Consider the following 21828-nt stretch of genomic DNA (forward strand, 5'->3'; position numbering starts at 1 on the left):
ATAGTCTGGCAAAAAATCCAATTTACAGTTTTACACCTTAAACCAAATGTAGTTGATCAGCCAAATCATGTTTAGCAGGTGAAATTCACTTCTTTGTTTCAGCACTGGAGCTACGAGGCTAATGTAGCTAACAAATTATGCAACCCGTAATGTTGCAAACTAGGGCCCAACTGTTATGAAAATTTTGTGGCAGATATCAATTTTAAGTGGCTAAAAATTCCAGTAACCAATAATATAATTTTTATTTTATATTCTAAGACAGGGGTTGGCTCTTTTACTGCCCCGTTGTGGCTCCACAGTAGAATTAGATTCTAAAGTAAAAATAAAAAATAAAACAATCCTCCTTTGCAGTAAAATAAAGCTCTACTGATCGTTCTAACACAGCTTTAACAATAAATGGTCTGAAACGCTGAAGTTAATGATAACTGCCAATTCACCCTTTAAACTTAAACATTGGTGTGCAGACTGCTGGTCATCATAGCAACACAGACAACAATCTCGCTTATCTAGTAGCTAACAAAAAGGTAAAGAGAAAGATTTAAGATGAACATTGATCATTTTGAGACGAATGGACTTATTTGCATTAATAATCACTCCAGCTGCTTTCCTGATTTGTTTAATCTGCAGCGAGAAACTGCCAAACACTAAAAAGTCGCAAAGGTGGAGTCAGTTTCTTGTTTACTTTTTTCATTATCTGATTACTGAAGTGCGTGTAGACGCTTCTCTGAAAGGACTGTGAACTACAACACAAATAATGACCATATACTTGGTGCAGAATGTGACTATGTCAGTTCCTCGTTGCAGAATAATCGTATCAGGAAACCAGCTGGAGTGATTATAAATGCAAATAAGCCCATTCGCCACCAAATTTTTGATGTTCATCTTAAATCTTTCCCTTTGCCTTTCCGTTAGCTACTAGTTAGGCGAGTTGTCTGCGTTGCTATGGTGACTAGCAGTCTGCGTGCTGATCTTCAGGGTTAAAGGGTGAATTAACAGTTCTACATTAACTCCAGCGTTAAAGACCATTTATTGTTAAAACTGTGTTGAACGATCAGCAGAGCTTTATTTTACTGCAACGGAGGATTATTTTATTTTTACCTAAAAATCTAATGTTGCTGACCCCTGATCTAGTGGTCAGCCCACTAAATAATGTTTAAAAAAAATACAATACTGCAAAGGCCTGAGGCTGTGTTGGAAATACTACATACTGCTCGCATACTGACTGTGCCCTAAAGTAGTACGTAGTATGCAGTATGTTACCAACATGAATTCCTCCAGTACGCCACAGACGCCCGGATGACGCCTTCTACTCTGGCCAGTAGGAGGACGTAACCACTGATGTAACCGCCTGGTTATCTCCAAACAATTTGACAGCCTAGGAATATGTGCCTCTGGAGGCCGAACAGGTTTGTCATTACAGACGAACCCAAAGCTGACAATTTTAAGTGAATTTGTGGCTTTGGAGATCAACACCCTCCTCTCTGTCATGGTACCTTTCAAAGCTCAACAGGCACAATTCTTGACCAGAATATCCTCACATTTGCTAAAGAGTGTATAAATACCACTATGTGCTATTTATAACACAGCCTGAGATTTTTATTCAGGAGATCCTATTTCATGCATTGTGTGCAGAGTTTTGGGTTTGATACACAAGTGGTTCATGCTGCAGTTTTCCCCCTAGAGGACAAAACAAATGCTGTTTTTAAGGTACAAAGAAAGAAAACATGCAACAAACAGTCCCACAATAGTAATAATTAATCACGCTGTAGTAATGGCCTATTCACACCAAACACTACTTTTTCACATGAAAAAAAAACAAAAAAACATTGGGCCTAATTCACCAATATCTTCCTGTTTTTTCTTAAAGCTTTTCTTGAGAAAGGTCCTAAGAATAAGTCATGACATGTTCTTAAACTGTAGAACTGTTCTCACCTTTGTGCTCTTGAGTGTGTGTAGAGTGTGTTCTTATCTAAGAACAAATCCCAAATAAGAAAACACTGGTGAACGTTAGAATCTTTGGGATAGAAGTGGGCTTTAAGAAGAAATTTCTTCATAAGATTCATCATCATGCTACATGGTGGTTAACAATTCAATCGGTCAAAAAGTTTGTTTCCAAAGTCAATGAGTAATCATGCTAAATAATCAGGATCTCAATATTGACCAATATAATCATAATTATGGCTTTTGCCATTATCGAGCAAGAACCTCCCGATTAAATCTGATGTTTTTGTTTTTAATGCTCTGGAAACTCAGGAAAAAGGCCAAGACAGAAGAGGGAGGAAAACTGATTCAATGAATAGCAGTGATTAATTTTTCATTTTCTTGTAAGCACCGTCACTAAAAAAGCAAACACTTTGGGAAACCAGTCATGAACAGACTGAAGCCCTAATCAGACAGGTTTAAATGCAATTTCCACTTTTACAGAACTTTCTCTGATTTTATTGCCATCTGGATCTGCTGTGTTGTTGTTTTTATCCCTCCTTCACTCAGCACTGCTCTGATCTTTTTACTCCCAACTTGGTGACACTTTATTTTGAGTGGTCTTTTTTAGATGAAACAAACACTCAACGGACTCCTAGGAACACATCAAGAACATATGAGGGTTAGGATTAGGCTTTGGGTTAAGGTTAAGGTTAGGATTAAGGCCAGGGTTAGGGTTAGGTTTTGGGTAAGGCTGAGTAAGGTTAGGTTTTGCATAATGGAAGTAACATATTAACAATACATCTAATTAATGTCAGTAATGTATCAACAGAACATCTAGAAGATATTTACTTCAGTGTATTCGGATGCTGCACTACTGCTACTTCACTGCTATGTTGTTGATGTGTTATTGATAATCTGTTAAGAGTTTATTAATCATCTACAAAGGACCACTCCAAATAAAATGTGTTACCATTAAATCTTTTAGAAAATGTTCTCTAGAAATAAGAACTGCATCACTGTCAGCTCTTTAAAGATCTAATTTTAAATGCTCCAGTTCTTGCAGGCCAAAACAATGCAGACTTCAGCACACTGCCTCATTAAACACACCTGATTTGGCTCATAAGCTAATTAGCAGGGCATTATGAACTGAATTCAGAGTGTTAGATGATGGTATATGGTAATATCCACAGGACTTTGGCCCGGAAGGTCCCCGGTTTGACATGCACTAGAAGCTCACTCATCCTGTGGTCATTTTACTGCCATACGGATGTGAGAGATTTCAGCACTGAGGAGACGTGTGAAAAATTTGTTTCCAGACATCTCCCAAATAATCAAATGCAAATGGGGCTCAGGATACACCTAGATAAACAAATGAACGGTTATAAACAGTCACTCCTGATCCTACATATTTTTTTAACTTCTGCATTGTTATAGTGAACGTGTTGCTTGTTGTTTAAGCTTTCGTGCTCTGCCATGAGCAAGATGAGCTGTTCTGCTGCCCACCTTGAGGCCTGAAGAACAACATTTCATTCTAATGTATACAAGCTATATTGATGAATGACAAAGACCACTTGATTTGTTTGGACTAGAACCATGACAACGAATCTCAGAGTGGTCAGCCAGATTTTTATCATATCTGTACAACACACAAAGTTGAGCCGGCTCCAATTCAGTTTTTTTATGCAGCATCACAATCCACCAGTTTTGATTCGATGTGAACAACAATGTGTTCATTCTCAAAACTTGAAGTGTGTTTTCTTTTCGTCTTTCGACTCAAAACATGCTAAGCAACGTTATGGCTAAACACAGACCTGCAGCACAAACTTCTGGTCGATGTAACGTTTGGCGGTGCTCGGCTGGAAGTCTGGGTTTTCTAAGAAACGCAGGAAAAACTCATACACCACCTGCGGAAACAAAAACAGAAACACACACACACACACACACAAACACACACACACACACACACACACACACACACACACACACACACAGTAAGTACACATATAAATAGATCATAAATATCGACAGTGTCGACTAGAGGGGGATGGGTTTCCCTTCTGAGTCTTGGTTCCTCTCCAGGTTTCTTCCTCTTACTCTTAGGGAACTTTTCTTGCCACTGTCGCCCTTGGCGAAGCTCATTTGGGGCTTGCTCACTTTCTGTAAAGATGCTTACTGACAACGCTTCAACAAATCAACAAAACATGTGATTTGACCAGAGGCACCCAAAATTTGCATAAGACTGTATGCTGGATTTATCCTCATTACTGATTTATTTCTCTTTCCTCAGTTCCGCTTTAACAGGCAACCTGTCTGCAGTGATATTAGAGCTGTTACTCATCCAGCACTCATTAATATACAGAGTCATTACACCTCAGTCACATCTCTACACAGTGCTACTGTGTTCATACGCTCTGAATCACTGTGTTCAACAGTATGAAAACAGTTCTGTTAAAGATACTCGTATAAAGTGATTCTCATATGATGCTCATCCTGTACAAATTCACAGGCCTTTCACTTTCAATATTAATATTAAATGTTCATATCCAGAATGATGTTCAAATAAAACTAATATTTAAATTTCTAATTTAGAATAAAAGTTCTAATAAAATTAATATTTAGAGCGAAGTTCCAACAAAACTAATATCCAGAGTGACATTTTAATCAAAATTATTCTCCAGATTAAAGTTCTAATAAAGCTGATATCTAGAATAAATTTCTAAAAATGCTAATATTTAGAAGGAAGTTTCAAAACAATTAATATCTGGAATGAAGTTCTAATAAAACTTATATCTAGGTTAATAGGTCTAATAAAATATCTAGGTTAATAGGTCTAATAAAACTAATGTTTAGAATTTTCTCTTTTTATACCCAGTCAAGTGAGTTAATTGCAAATTGCTCCTCCAGCTGTTTTTTATTAGTACCACTTACTTTTACAGCTTTTTGTTGCCCCTGTCCCAAGTTTTTTTTGAGATGCGTTGCTGCCATCAAGTTCTAAATGAGTTAATGTTTTTCATGCAATGGAAAAATGTCTCACTCTCAACATCTGATATGTGTTCTATGTTCTTTTGTGAACAAAATATGGGTCTATGAGATATTGTAATATTCAAATCTGTCTATTGTTGTTCCATAAAAAATGAAACATATACACTACAAGTGACTGAAATGTTTGAACTGTACTGTGTTTACCTGCATGTGAGGCCACGAGGCTTCCAGTGTGGGTTCATCTTCTTCTGGGTCGAAATCAGGGTTTTCACTGGGAGGCAGAGTTCTGAACAGGTTGCTGCTGATCTGGGAATAAACGAGGATACTCTGATTAGTGCTGTGGAGGAACATTTTCAACACAGTCAGAAAAACAACAGTCAATCAGTTCTGTGCAAAAGTCCTTCATTTTCTTTCATATCCAGTCAAAACAGCCATTAATTAAGAATTAACTATTCTGATTTCAGGAGATATTTCTGAGGAGATTAGATATAAGATATTCCACGTGCATAAGAAAGGATAAAGTCAAAAAATATATAAATTAAACAGGAGTTTCCAAACCTGGTGTTTAAAAAAATGATTAAAGCTACAGAGAAAATGAGACTCCTAACAACCACCTGGAAGACCTGGTAGACACCAAAACTGCCCCCATCAGATAAACGGCACTTAAAGCTTTCATCTTTGAGAGAGAGGAGAAAATCAAGCTGCTTCAGATCTGAAAACATCCACAGGTGTTTCTGTCCATCCTTCCACTGTGAGAAGACGACTCAGCGCTATGGGTCTGAAAGGATGTGTAGCTGTCAAGAAGAACCTCACTGAGAAAAGGAGACGGACACATCAAACAAAGAAGCTGAATAATGAACTGACCACCCCAGAGTCCAAACCTCATCACTGAATCACTGACCACTGACCACCAACATCAGACCTCAACATCACTGAATGTGTTTGATTACTTCAGAAAATGATCAACCAGCTTCTAAGACTGAACTTTGGAGGTGTGTCTGTAGATTTCTTTGAGAAACTGAAAGTGAGTCTCCTGAAAAGAATGGAAGCTGTAATTAAGGAGAAGAGTGACACACTGAACACTCAGACATCTGATGATGTATTTAGCTCTGTATAATTTTCTTTTAAATGGCTGTTTCGACTGGAAATTAAATAAATGAAGGGGGTCTCTGACTTTTGCACAGGACTGTATATTACATGCTTAAGCATAAAATGCTAAATGCACAAACAAAATCAGGTGACTCAGTAAATGGTGTGTATGTTATGTGGGCATTTTTCTCCTTACTCATCACAAACACAGCACAAAATACTGAAGTAATAAACTAATGACACACATATTTGAGGTCATGATGTAATTAGCTTTTTTGTTTTTATGTGTTGAAATATTCTGATTCTACTGAGCTCTAATAATGTTCTACACAGACTGGTTTGGCTCAGACAAATAAAAGTCCACCAACAGAACAACATCTAACAAAAACTCCAAACATCACACCTTGTAAAATTAATAAACTGCTCAGAAACAATGCCTAGTGACTTGAGCATCGGTTTGCCCACAGTATAAGCCCTGCCCACCTTACTCTGACAGGCTGCACTCAGATGCCTGATGTTGATCACTGGCAGTGGGGTGTATTGACCAGTGAGGGGCATATCGACAATAAGGTTTTAAATTAAATTTTCAATACTGTACTGAAAGTGTCCAATATTACAACATACTGACTGTGAAGAGATCATCTTCATCAACAAAGAAAACTTGGAGGCATAAACACATTTATAAATTATACACATTATTAACAGGTAGTGGATCATTTTTTTCCAGAAAGGCTGTAGATTTTCATTCTTTCTAAAGGGGCCACGATGTCCACTGTCAGTAATTTTTAACTAACAATTTAATAATCAGTAATTTAAATCAGAATACAGACACATGATGAGTAGATTTACAAGCACAAAGAACGTGTCTCTAATAAAGTGGCCAGTTAGTGGAAGTACAAGTCAGGTGTTTCTAATAAAATGGCCAGTGAGTGGAAGTACAAGTCAGGTGTTTCTAATAAAATGGCCAGTGAGTGGAAGTACAAGTTATTTTTTTCTAATAAAGTGGGCAGTTAGTAGATGCATAGTGGATGTTTCTCATTAAGTGAACGTGAAGCATGTCAAGGCTATTGTTTTGTATTGACTGCATATAAAACCTGACGAATCATCTATGAGGATTGTGCAAATGATACTGAAGCAAAACTGGCAATATATGGCCTATTAAACACACAGCTTCCATTTAAAATGTGATGCTGGAGAAAGAGCTTCTGGGAAGGTTATCACCATGACAACCTCATCCTATTTATAGCAGCCGCAAACGAGAGGAGGACGACGACACCTGAGGAGCAGTGTATGCAAAACGGCAACCAAAAATACAGCTCCAAAAATACGGCTCACTGTGAAACAGCGTGAGTGATTGTTTTGTGGGTGGGTGTGTGTGAGAGAGAGAGAGAGGGAGAAAGTGTTTCTGAAACAGGCACTTTGTTTTTCAATAATAGAAACTATTTTAAAATAACAGAAGAAGAAGTACAGTTCAAACACTCATTGCTTTTATAAACCTTAGTGGTCGAGTACTAATATAAAACCAGGGTTGTAGGTTTTATTCTACCTGGGTACAGCAGAAACTGGGCTTTGTATCAAAAGGCTGAACAAAGTTCCTTCTTGCTATGAGAAATAATCATCCACATTATGTGTATAGTGTTTATAAATAAATTAAATACAGATAAATACATTTCATTAAGAAACGAAAAAGACTTTCATATAACTTATACAACTATACACACAATATTTTACAATTTATCTAAAAATAATATCTGAATGAGAGGACAGAGCGAGTCTGAATGAGAGGACAGGGAGTCTGAGTGAGAGGACAGTGAGTCTCAGTAAGGGGACAGAGTCTAAATAAGAATAGTGAATCTGAATGAGGGGACAGAGCAAGTCTGAATGAAGGGACAGAGTCTAAATGAGAACAGTGAATCTGAATGAGGGGACACAGTGAGTCTGAACAAGGGGACAGGGAGTCTGAGTGAGAGGACAGTGAGTCTCAGTAAGGGGACAGAGTCTAAATAAGAATAGTGAATCTGAATGAGGGGACAGAGCAAGTCTGAATGAAGGGACAGAGTCTAAATGAGAATAGTGAATCTGAATGAGGGGACAGAGCGAGTCTGAATGAAGGGACAGAGTCTAAATGAGAATAGTGAAACTGAAAGAGAGGACAGAGTGAATCTGAAAGAGGCGACAGAGTCTAAATGAGGGGACAGAGTCTAAACGAGAACAATGAATCTGAATGAGGGGACAGAGTCTAAATGAGAATAGTGAATCTGAACGAGGGGACAGAGCGAGTCTGAAAGAGAGGACAGAGTCTAAATGAGAACAGTGAAACTGAAAGAGAGGACAGAGTGAATCTGAAAGAGGCGACAGAGTCTAATTGACAACAGTGAATCTGAACAAGGGGACACAAGCTGCGTCCCAATCCAGGGGCTGCGTCCTTTGGAGGCTGAATATGAAGGCCGACTGCGTCGCAGCAGTGCGACTAGGCTGTTCCATTTCGAAGGCTCCTTCATATGCGGCCGAGAAATGTGTCCTTTTCAATGGAAACAACATATTATGAGGTTCATTGTGTGCCGGCGAGGATTCGACATGGAAATGTCAGCAGAGGAGTGAACGGCGGCTGAGGAGACACTTAAATATGTATGTATTGGGTTTAAACTGAGTCGAATAGCTAATGATACAAATGTAAAACCCTATGTGGTTTGAAGCAAAACTTATACTAATGTTTCGTTTTGCTTTATGGAGCAAGGACCAGACAGAGAGAAGCATCTCCAGCTCTAATAAATGAAAAAAAAAAACACCAAAATGAAAGTTTCTGGCTTCATCTTTAAAGAACTTTAAAATAACTTGACAAGAGCAGCGTTTCAAGACACACCGGTAAGGGCGGGATCAGCGGTGCTGTGACAGAAAACAGAAAATCTGCCATAGAGCACACCATCTCATCTCAGTTCAGCCTTTGCAGGTCTATACAGCCTTCAAAGGACATGCCTTCGTATACCATGTCCTTCGAAGGATGCAGCCCCTGAATTGGGACACAGCTAGAGTCTAAATGAGCAGAGTAAATCTGAACGAGAGGACAGAGTGAGTGTAAATGAGGACTGAGCTAGTTTAGAGGAAAAGCTACTATGTTCTCGTTATTTTAGATCCAGTTCGGCTCCTAAGAGTGACGTTATTACCCCTACAGTTCGGGCAGTCTTTCAGATCCATTACCCAGACTGAACACTGTTACCTGTTCAGCAGCAGCTCGGGGATGTGTTGGACACGTATAATACCCAAGGACAGCAACGATTACCAAGGATCACCAATCCCTCTGAGTCATCACACATCTCCTTCACAGAGGATAAGCACTCCCCCCACCTCCCCCTCTCTGCACGGTGCTCTGACTGAGTCAGTAGTAGATGTTAGGGATGCGGTGAGTCAGGCTTACAGCAGAAATGTGGGTCAGAGAGCACCCTGATTCAGCACGGTGCTAATGCTGAGGAACGAGGTGTAAAACTGCGTCAAAGCATTGATGTGAAGGTGGCTATTCAACTGCATCAATTTTGCAATGTTACAACATGCAGTTTGTGGTTCTCACTAAAGTGAAAGCAAAAGTACAGCAAGAAAAAATGTTGTGCATAAACCTCTTAACAAAGCACAGAGCTTCAGACGACAATGTGGCTTCATGCTTGAAGAAGCCCAGCTTTTCGTGTTGAAATCCATTCTCATAAAATCCAACCGTATGAAGAACTGCCAGTTGAACTGGTCACTGGTTTCTGCTAACAGACTCAATTTAATTGGTTTGGGGGAGAGTGGGGCACAACCTAACATGTTTTGGTTTATGCGAAATAATTTTCAAAAATATTTAAGTTGGAATAATCTTTTTTTTTATACAAGCAGCATATACATCTCCGCTACAAACGAACACTTGACCATTGTTTCTAGCACCTCCCGTTCTTGTACAGTTCCACTGAAAAAGACAGAAAGCGCTGTGTTTAGAGCATGGGTGGGTTCACTGTAACAGACAGAGGGTAAGTTTAACACCTGCTAGAAAAGTCTGATGAACTAGTCCAAACAAAATTAATTCAAACATTATATGTTATAAAAGACAAATATATTATCCAATCGTCCTGCATTACATATTATCGATCTATAAGACAGACAGATCAAGTGATAGATACAAACACTCATCAATTATTTATGAACACTGACATTAGTTTGTGTGTCAAACAATGCCAAATTTATTGTTTGTCCAGTGAAGGACAGTAGATAAATAAAAAATTCACACATCAGTAAAATATGGAACACTGTTTCAGAATAACTACAACTTTACCAAACGTTAATGTAAGTTTCATTAATATACTTATTTAAAACTAAAACACAAACATTTTAAAAGATACTAATAAAGTAGAAAAGAATTCCTGTTTTCAGACGTTTTCTCTTTTTGATTCTGAATGTTTACACAGCACCCTTGGTGACAGCACCCTAAGGCCCAATCCCATTTCATCCCTCGCCCCTGCCACTTAACCCTACCCTTCCATTTTGGGTGTTCACGTCTAGGGGTAGGGAGTCCTGATTCTTGTTGAGATAGAGGGGTAGGGCGAAGTGATGGGGCTACATGGTTCTCCAAACAGAGGTTTTTCAGAGGCACATTCCAAATGAGGAAAAATTAGGAAAAAAAAATGGCAAGATGGAAAACCCATAAATGTGAGAATAGCTGACTTCAGCTTCATATAACTGAAGAATTAGGGGTGGGCGATAAATAAACATTGACCGCCTCTCCCCCTCTTCAAGGGCACATGATCCCCTAAATTTAACTGAAGCCCAGCAGCGAGGTTGCTGAACCTTACCCTCCTCTGCTGTCACCGCAGACTGGCAGGGTCACCCACAGAGCAGCACTAGTAGCCTGTTCATGAAGTAATGTTCTTTATTTAAGGGGTGTCCCATTTTGTAGGGAGAATTTTAACCACTATCTCTTGTAACTCAGTTCCAAGGGACAAGGTGACACTCGAAAACAAGGGGGAGGGGTAAAAGTAAGAAATGGGATTGGGCCTAAAACTGCTGTACTGATGGAAAACAAAGGGATATTCCAGTCTTTTCACTTTATCATTTCCACCGACGTCCAATAAAGCATTAACGTGGCAGCCACGTATGTTAGTACAAAGATGGTCCATGTAAAAACTTAATATATATTTTTTCCTGTCTCTGAAAAATAAACAACTTGTACTTTACGGTTATTTTGATCTAAAATGAAATAAACAAAAGGGTCTCTGAGTTTTGCACAGTACTGTAAAATGAAGAATAGCCTTCTATCTTTTTTTTTCTATACATCGGCAGCAAGCGGATGTTGCAGGCTTGAGATGACCAGCACCCTGAAGCAAAAGCACACAAATATCAGCTCTGGCTCCTATCACACTTCCTGCAGCTGTAAACAGCCAACGGAGGGCATCAGCACAGCTACAGTTTACTGAAAAATGCACAGTCAGAGTGGATTATGAGTTTACATGTAGGCCCTGCTTGGCCCATTATGGTTGGAGAAACCAGAGTGTTGCAGTAAAACCATGACATGCTGATTTAAGTTGACTTTTAAGCTAATGTAGGCATGTTTACTACTAAAAAAGCATGCATAATCAAATTTCAGTATAAATCTGGTATCACGGGAATAAAATAAAGTCATTCAGAGTGGTTTGGTGTGAAATGCTCCGTTCTAAAGAAACTTACAGAGTCAGAATTGTTCACAGTGGTGGTGATAGGAACCAGACGTCCACCTCTAAAAGCTCCCTCACAGAAAGTTATTACATGAAATCGTTATGAATTCACTGCCTGATGCCTGAGACATTGATTTACAAAAGTTCTGTGATCAAAAATGGATTTCAAAATGTATATTAAAATAAATTTGTAGCAGAGTTTTTTCTGTATTTGTGTTGTAGTCATGGCGACCCCTGGTTCCTATCACCACCACTCTACACTACACCCTCTACAATCGACCATTTCACACCAAACCACTCTGAATGACTATTTACATCTGAAACACTGGAAAAAAAATAAAAAAAATTCTCCTTTGCAGCTCCATTTTAAATTGCCAAAATACGGTTCATGAAAATAAGTTTCTTAGAAACCACAATGAAATCTGTGAAGCATCAGAAAACACTGACCAGGAGCACTGCATGACTGCACGTGGTGTTCAGAAGCATGCTCAGATGCTGAAGTTCTGTGTATAAAGACTGCCATAATTGGAAATGTTGTGCTATGTGGCGTACCAGCGTCACTCCATAGCTGATGGAGCTTTGTTTGCTGCTTACTGACAGCTTCTTCGGGCATAGAGCCAGCAAGACGACAGCATGCAGTTTGTTAAAAACCAAGTATAGAAACAGAGCATGAAAAATCTCCTCTAGTTACACACTGGTACATATTTGAAGAAATAATTACAATTCTGAAGAGTCCTCAGGTCAAAGATAATCATGACATTTATACTAGAATATGGAGAACAGTGCTACAGCACCTCCCCAGAGATCTGACCGCTACACTGGAGAGGGGAGAGATGCCCTGGAGTGGCAGAGCTCCAAACAACTCAGATCAGCTGCTGTCTGTGTGAATGACAGGGTGATATTTCAGCACAGTGAGGGAGGGGTGGGGTCAGGGGGGTCTTTTAATTTCTTCTCTCTTTTTTGTGTGTGGTTGTTTTTGATAACTAAGTTGTATTGTAAACATTTGAGTAGAAATTCAACCCAGCTGTTTAACACCTTAAACTACTGGGCTATTAATCTAAAGACTTAATTCAACATATTATCTAAGTTATCCGGAAACTATTATTAATTATTCTAAACAAAATTATTATTCTGAATTATTCAGTACCTACTATAAATTATTCAGTACCTATAATTAATTATTCAGCATCTGCTATGCATTATTTAGTAGGTACTAAAAATTATTCAGTATCTGCTATGAATTATTTTGTAGATACTATAAATTATTCAGTAATGACTATTAATAACATTACTACTCTGAATTATTCAGTATCTACTAAAGATTCTTCATTATTGACCAAATTATTTATTAGTGACGATTAATTATTCAGTAACTACTTTTGAATCATTTAATAACTGCTATAAATTTATATGCTATAAAGTATCTTCTCTGAATTATTTGGTATCTACCATGAATTGTCCAGTATCTACTATCAAAGGTTGGTAATAAATAGCTACATTTACTCAAGTACATGTATCTGAGTAAAATATTGATGTAGCTGTACTTTCAAATTGTAATACCATCACTTCTACTCAAGTATATTGGTGAGCAAAGGAATCTTTTTTTTTCTCAGTTACATTTTAGCTATTTGTATGTAGTTACCAATTCCTTTATGAGTTGGATTTTATTCAGTTTTTTTAGTTGACAACATCTGTACTGCTTTGTGACTGATCACATCTCTGACTTTTATTTCAGACCAAAACAAAAATAGAGAAAAACAGGGCCATACAAACTTCACTTCTGAAGCTGATGGACGCTGAACTTACTAAAAAGTTCCACTGCAGTTACTCAGAACTTAAGTACTAAAACTTTTGTACTTTTACTGAAGTTGTTTTTTTTGAAGGTAGTTTTGGTATAAAAAGAGCATCTCAGAGAGGCTGAGTATTTCAGAAGTAATGATGGGGAAGGGATCATTACTCTGTAAAAAAACTGTGGGGGAAGTAGTGCAGTAATTGAAGCATAACATCTGTAAACATAAAAAAGCAAAGAAGTTGGGGACTTCATCATCTACGGTACATAATGTCATTAAAACATTCAGAGAATTTTGAAAAATCTCTGTACGCAAGGGACAAGGCCAAAAAACAATATTGGCTGGCCATGATCTTTGGGCCCTCAGGCAGCACTGCATTGAAAACAGACATGATTCTGTAGTGGACATCACTGCATGGACTCAGAAACACTTCTGAAAAACACTGTCTATGAACACAGTTCATCGCTGCATCCACAAATGCAAGATAAACTCTCAAATGCAAAAAAGAACCCATATATAAACAGGATCCAGAAACACCGCCACCTTCTCTGGGCCTGAGTTTATTTAAGATGGACTGAGGTGAAGTGGAAAAATGTCCTGTGGCCTGATGAATCAAAATTTGTTTGGAAACTGTGGATGGCATGGCATGGGTGCAAATCTGTGAAGGCATCATTAATGCTGAATAATAAATACAGGTTTTGGGGCAACATATGATGCCATCCAGTGGATGGTTTTTTCAAAGAAGGCCTTGATTATTTCAGCAAGACACAGCCAAGCCTAATTTGTACATATTACAACATCACGGCTCAGTAGTAAGAGAGTCTGGGTGCTAAACTAGCCTGCCTGCAGTCCAGATCTGTCACCCACTGAAAACATTTGGCATATTATGAAATGAAAATATGACAAAAGAGACCCCTAACTGTTGAGCAGCTGAAATTCTTTATCAAGCAAGAACGAGAAATCATCTCCCTTAAATGTCTCCTCAGTTCCCAAATGCTTACAGTGTGTTGCTAAAAGTAGAGGTAATGAAGTACTGTGGTAAACATGACTGTCCCAACTTTTCTGGAACATACTGCAGGCATTAAATTCAAAATGGGATTATATTTTTTCAAAAAACAATAGAATTCGTCAGTGTCCCAACTTTTTTGGAAACAGGATCATACTATAAATTATTAAGCTAGGAGCCAACTCAAATATAACTACAGTTATGAAGCAGAAAAACTACTTTGTATCATTAGCTCTCCTGGCACTGGTCTAATTCCTGCTCAGTGTTTGGCACTGACTGTATGCCTTTATTTAACTTACTAATTTAACAAAACTTCTTATGCTGCCAAGTCTTGTGCTCTTATTTGTCTTGCACTTTTACACCATTTTTAAATGTTCTCTTGTGATGCAGTCTGCATTTCCAGAATGAAAGTACTGGCTTCATTAAGCACTAAAATTCGCTTGAAGATTTTCCTCCTTAATACAACTATTATATAAAGAGAATGCTGTATTACTGTATAAACAGTATCATGAAGACCTTTGGAGACTTACTGCAGCCTGAGTAAATTGTCTCCTGCTTGACGTAACAGCAAGTTTAATATAGATGATTCAGCGTCTGTAAATGTGAAGTGGAGCTTCATTTGGCTTTACTTTAAACGCCATTTTACAAGGTCCTCAAAAGGGATGCCAGCTGCCTGCTCATTTTACCATATTGGAGAAAAATAAAACAAAGCATAAATGTGCCATAACTTTTGCACAGGGCAAATTTTATGGTTTATTTTTCCCACCCAATATTTTTTTTATCTTTTATTTATATTGTTAATATTGTTATTTTTGTGAAGGATTTTATATTTTTTGAAGAAGTTTATATTTTCTATCTTTTGTGTTTATATATATATATATATATATATATATATATATATATATATATATATATATATATACACACACACATACACACACACACACACATACACACAGCCGACACAGTAATAAGTAACAAACTAATCTTGTTAAGTAATTAATTAATGAGAATACCTTGTCTGATAATTCTCTTCTTCATATTTCTATTCTCAAAAGCCTTGCTTAAAATCCTGCCGACTACGACTTTGGGGCAGTTGTAGTCAGTCACCGGTTCAATCCCCTGAGCCGAGTGCATTCACTAGTGTGTATGTGGGTGTTTCACTGCACGGATGGGTTAAATGTGGAGTTGGAATTTACCCATTGTGGGACTAATGAGGGTCACTTAATCTAATCTAATCTCATTTTATCTAATTTTGGGTCAGTCGTGGGCTGGAGGTGAGGGAACCAGCCTTGTGACCGGAAGGTGGCCAGTTCACTGCCCCCCAGTGTGTGTTCACTAGTTCACTAGTTCACTGCACGGATGGGTTAGACTGCGGAGGTGAAATTTCCCCATTGAGGGACAAATACGGGTCACTTAATCTTAAACTTAATCTTATCCCTTTGCTGCTGTAGCACTGTGAATTTCCCTAGTTGTGGGACTAATAAAGGATTATCTTATCATAAATCCAGCAAATAAAAAGTTAATGTGCATTAAAATGTGGAGAACTGTGGCCTCTTTAGAGGAGGTGTTTACTTATTTACGCTTTTGCCTAAGACTGTATACACACACACACACACACACACACACACACACACACACACACACACACACACTTAACACCTGCTATATTTAATCAAGCAATTACTCAAAACACCCTTTCAAACAAAATCAACAATTCACAAACCTGGCTGGAAGAACTCGCTCAGAGAATGTGTGTGTGAGCATTCTGTCCAATGACACAGATGAGCTTCTAAGAGAGTTTTTGATAAATTAGTGTATGAATTCAATAATTCACATTAATAATGGTCTATTTTATCAGCTCCACTGACCATACGGATACACTTTGTAGTTCTACAATTACAGAATGTAGTTCATCTGTTTCTCTGTATAATCTATTAGCCCCCGTTTACCTCCATCAATGGTCAGGACCCCCACAAAAACAACAATCCATAATTCCGAAGGAACTGTACCTCACAGAAGAGTCACCACAACATCAGTGTCACTGCAGTGCTGAGAATGATCCACCACCCAAATAATACCTACTCTGTGGTGGTCCTGTGGGGTCCTGACCACTGAAGAACAGGGTAACAACGTATGCAGAGAAAGAGATGGACTACAGTCTGTAACACTTGTTTGCCATTACACACAGCATTCTGAGCATCCTGACCAACCTCGGATCTCTACAGGTGCATAGATGAATCAAGGTGTCCCCTCAGAGGCTCACTAGTGAATTTTTTATTTATTGTAAGGAATAAGGCAAATGCAGTTAATAGCTAAACAGCAGCAATATGAATTGTTGTCCATGTGCTGCAGTCCTACCATGTTGATGATTTCAGGGTAGGCCGAGTCCACCAGTACGCCCCTGTTAGTGGACACGTAGTCCACCAGCTCATTCAGAGTGGCCCGCTTGATCTCTTTACTCTTCAGGTCAGTGACTGTGTCCAGGAAGTCGAAGAGTATACAGCACTGCTGGAGCTTCTGCAGGAACAACTCCTGCTGCTCTGTGGACGGAGCATCTGAAACACACATGCACAGAGTTAATTTAGCAGTTCAGTTTGAGTTATGGTTTTGTTCCTCTTTTAAAGTTAGATCTAAACCACGTATGGGCAGATTATCACAAAGAAACAAAGGAAATATGAAATTTAACAGATCCCAAATGGAACCATAGAAGATCCAGAAATGACTGAGAAAACAGCAGCAACAAGAATGAAGTTAATAAACTAAACAACTGGCCAAATTACATGCTATTGTTGCTTCTCTAAGTGAAAATAATTGAACATACCCTCTACAGGGAACATATTTTTGCACATTTTAATGCACAACTGCTGTTTATTTTGGTGGAAAATAAAACAAAACATAAAAGCTGGCGTACAAAAGTATGTAAACTATATAAAAAATATAATGATGCATGGACTGTTGTAGGTATTTGGACCACTCTACTGAATTAGTTTAAACTGCACACCCCAAAAAAACTTTTACAAAATTAAAAGAAAGTATTGTATATTTACAAGGATTATGTTGTGATCCATTTAAACCCAAGGCATTAATAGAGATAATAATAAAATAAATATATACAAATTTGACCTTTATGGGGTCCTTTCTATGGGAGGTGTCTGTCTCAAACCCTAACCACTAAATTTCCACTTGTGAAAATCATACTTACATTTTTTGTATTTTTTTAACACTGTTTGTAAAAACATCTTTAGTTAGAAGGTTAAGATTTATCATGAGTTTAATTTTTACGTTAAAAAATGCTGTCTCACATTTTTATGTCACTACTGAAACAGAATTTTAGTCTGTAGGCGGGGCTTTATTTTAGCCACCCCTGCATTTTAAAGCAGGAAGTGAGACTGCATCCCTGTCCCTCATGGCCACATGGTGAGGAATTAGATCCCACTGTTTTGAAGTAAATGTGTAAAGCTGCGTTTGCTAGTCGTGTACCGAGTTTTGGTCAAAATTAGCTGAAATTGTCACTACCAAAACAACCATAACATTGCTGAAACTTGAAAATGTTTCAGTAATGACTGTTTTGGTAGTGACTCAAAGCAAAATGATTTTTGTCTAAAGTCTAAGAAAGTTAAATGTCTGAAATGTGTTTTCAAATCTGACTATGAAACAATTGTGTAAATGATCCGTAAACACACATTTGCACACAGCTGAAGGTATAAGAGCCACAGTCCAGTGTTTGTGAAACTCTAGAGGACAAAGACTAGGTGAAAGTTTCTTCCATTGTATCACTTCAATAATAATCAACCTTTTTTATTCTTACTAATCTCACACCCACACAATATTATATGTGTATCTCTGCCTGCACTGGAAATCACGTGCCCTGTAAGTTATCTACTGACTGAAGTATAAATAAAGTAGTCTGTAAGAATGAATGCATGACTGCACATCTCAAAGTATCTTCTTTGAGTAACAGGGATGCTTGTCGTATTTGGCAAAAAAGCTTCATAATACGCCTGTAATACGAGTCTTTTCCAACAAACATCTCCAAATATCTCTGCACCTGTGTCGCCATCTGTCCACAGCACCTGTTTACTATTATACACATCACCTCTGTTTCTTCCCAGGAAGCTGTCAGGCTTGCTTTGCTCACGGCGGCCCAGACTGTTGTAAATTTGCTGTGTGCTTTGGTTATAAAAAGAGCTACACCAGTAAAATTTAACTGAAATAAAACAGATGGACCTTTATAGGCTGTAAAAGTGCTAAATTAATTCTCAGATGTCTATAAATAGAATCCAGCACCGTTCTGACCACAGGTTCTAGCACTGGAACTAATCAGTGTGGGCATATTAGATTCAGGCCTGTGGACTCTCATTGATCATGCTGATCAATATTCTTATTCATAACCCTGTTTGTCTTTAGGCCATCATTCTGCCAGCGTCACAGGCTGGCTCAGTGTTATATAAACCCTTTCCATTTTGGCCACAGCAGGACGCTGAGCCAGTGGGTAATGTTCAGTCAGCTGGATGACTGGCTGCTCCGCCGTGCGCCAAAAGCAACAAAATATACTGTGACAAAGTACAGTGTTTGGTGCGATGTGGCCATTCTGTTCCAGGTCTTTATCAGAGTTCACTCTAGAAAACATTTGTTGCATCTTTTACTCAAGTTTCGAAGCTCAGACAAAAAGACTGTACATTCTGCCAAATGCTTGGGGACGCACAGCTGCACAAAAGCTTTTTATCATACAAATAAACATGTTCTTTGTCAGTTTTTCAAAAACATTAGTGACCGTGCTATCTTGGATATAAAGCTAAAGGCCACACATTTTTTGCCCTTGTTGCACTCAATCCAATTCAATTCAGTTCAGATTCTGTATCTCTCTATAGTGCTTTTTACATAAGTTACTGTCAGCTTTACAAGAACAAGAGGAAGTACCAAATGTGAGAAACCAAACCTCAAAAGAGGAACCTATTCTCCTCTGGATGACACTGGATCACAAAATAATAAAACAACTAGGAAAGAAAATTACAAACCTTTCAGGTGTTTAAACCAGTTTTGGGCAAAAAGAGTTTCAGCCTGAGCTTTGAACAATAGATTGGCTAAAGTCTCACTACAGTTACAGAGTAACTTAGATGGAAAGATGGTTAGATACATGAACAGATGGATAAAGTGATGGACAGACAGACGCACAGAGAGTGATAAGATGGATAGATATATTGATAGAAAGACAGATCGATGGCTGGATAAATTAATAGATAAACAGATACAGTTATGAATGACATACGGACGGTCTCAGATATAGCGATAGATAGGAGCTGAATGATGATCAGTGCTTAAATAAATAGATGGGGGATAGATGGATGGATAAATGAACAGATAAGCAGACAGGCAGACACATGGAAAGATTTTTGGATCATAAATGCACAGACGGGTGGATTGATGAGTGGATCAATAGATGGATTGAGCATTTTTACAGGTGGGGCATAGATAGACGAGTGGATAGAAGGACAGACGGATGTTTAGACGGGTGAATGATGGAATGGACTGGTGGATGGATAGATGAATAAATGAGTGGATGGACAGATAGACAGACAGACCGACAGACAGACAGTGACAAAGAGAGACAGACAGACAAAGAGACAGAGAGATGAATAGTAATGTACAGACAGACAGAGGAGTGGATGGATCACGGATAAATGGTTAGAAAGATAAATAAATGGATGGACGGCTTGATAAATAGATGGATGATAGACGTATAGGAGGACAGATTGACAGATAGAAAGAGCAAACAGTGAAGTGGTTGTGACCATTAAGGCTGTACTGGGTTAGAGGTCAGTTTAGATTAGCGTGCAGCATCTCCACAAGATCAGCCAAAATCAATATGTCCAGTCTGTGCTCTGATAAATACAGAAGCTTTATCAATCAGATTTACCCATCAGGCATACAGGCACAGAGACGGAAAAGCAGAGTCGTTATTTAATACTGACAAACCTGCTACGACCTTCAACACATACACACATACTGAGGTAACAGGAACCAGTGTGACAGATTTACAGTAGAAATGATGAACGTTGTATCATGCTAGTGTCATTCAGATGGTCATTTTGCTATTAAATGCACTAAAGACTAGTTAGTTTTGCTTCACGGTGGCATAAATATGCATTCAGAGGAGAGGCCAGTATTATTGGTTAATGTTATTACATCACCATGCTCCAGTGGGCGGGGGCAATCAAAAATCAGAAGATGTTTTGGAGGCAGGGCAAAGGTCACGTTGCCTTAAAATATATATGATGAATCAAGCTTAATATGACAAGCGAAATAAAAAAATAGGCAGGGAAGGTCAGTTTTGATTTCAGATTCACTTCAACTGTGGGAAGATTACTGCATTATTGCCATAAGCACGTTGTATAGCTAAAAAAAGCAGTAGCAGCCAGTGTGTAGCCTGAACTGTGTCTGTAGTTTTGTTAAACAAAGCAGTTGTGGGCAACAGTGTGCAAAAAAGTATGATCTTTCATGTGAAATTTTCATAGCCATTACATGTTACTGCATGTGAGATCACGCTGGACATGATGGCATTTTATTTCAGAAATGGCTGAGCATTGACATGGCATTAGTCAGCACATATACAGTGAAGGTGTAAATAGCAAAAATATAATCTGGGAAAAATATAATAATATTTCAAAACTTCCAAGATATTTTTACAGTACAAAATATAGATTTTTTTTTGTAAGTTGTAAAAGACCAAAAAGATCCAGCAGCACCACGTTATGAAATATTTAAAAACTATGGATACAGATAATAAAAAGTAGAATAAAAATAATGCAGTCTACAGAAATAAACCATTTTACCAACAAATCAAAGAAAATACTCAAGCACGTTTAAATGTGTTTAGATGAGTGTAAAAACACAAAGTAACTATCAAATCGGTAGTTTCTTAAACCTTCTTAGTCACCTTTTGGTGTCTGAAGTTCTTTAGTTTTTCACTGGAGATATGAGGCTAATAAAGATGTCTTTAAGGGTTCTTTTGTAAAGGGAATGGTTCTATTTAGAACGATAAGTTATATATAGAGGCATTTCCCTGCTTAAAAGTTTCTTTGCATGGTGAAATTCTTCTTCGGATAGAAGGAGAATTTGTTGTATATGATTCTGTATAGCACAAAAAAGGGTTATTCTACTGTTACAAGCTTGAAATTATAATAGAAAAACCCTTTTGGTGCTTTATAGAATCCAACACATACAACACATTCTCCATACAGATCCATTTCACCATACAGAGCATCATTTAAGCATGAAATGGTTCTATATAGAACTCTTGGTCATTCCTTTTACTAAAGAACCCTTGAAGAACCATGTTTTTTTATAAACTGTTGCTAAT

At 38.0% G+C, this 21828-nt stretch overlaps 1 protein-coding gene across 2 annotated transcripts in view; it reads right to left on the minus strand.

Moving 5' to 3' along the window:
* Nucleotides 1-21828, minus strand: part of ppp2r5a (protein phosphatase 2, regulatory subunit B', alpha isoform) — a 59526-nt gene that overhangs the window by 19163 nt on the left and 18535 nt on the right. Inside the window, exons 2-4 of one of the 2 annotated variants that reach the window (XM_036582213.1) lie at nt 16827-17023; nt 5110-5211; nt 3735-3827 (exon numbers count right to left, since the gene is read on the minus strand). In XM_036582213.1, coding sequence (XP_036438106.1) covers nt 3735-3827; nt 5110-5211; nt 16827-17023 — 392 coding nt within the window. The remainder of the gene's footprint in view (nt 1-3734; nt 3828-5109; nt 5212-16826; nt 17024-21828) is intronic. The other variant, XM_036582214.1, reaches the window with a different exon arrangement.

The sequence above is a fragment of the Colossoma macropomum genome, unplaced genomic scaffold (assembly GCF_904425465.1).
Source record: "Colossoma macropomum unplaced genomic scaffold, Colossoma_macropomum, whole genome shotgun sequence".
NCBI classification, from domain to species: Eukaryota; Metazoa; Chordata; class Actinopteri; order Characiformes; family Serrasalmidae; genus Colossoma; species Colossoma macropomum.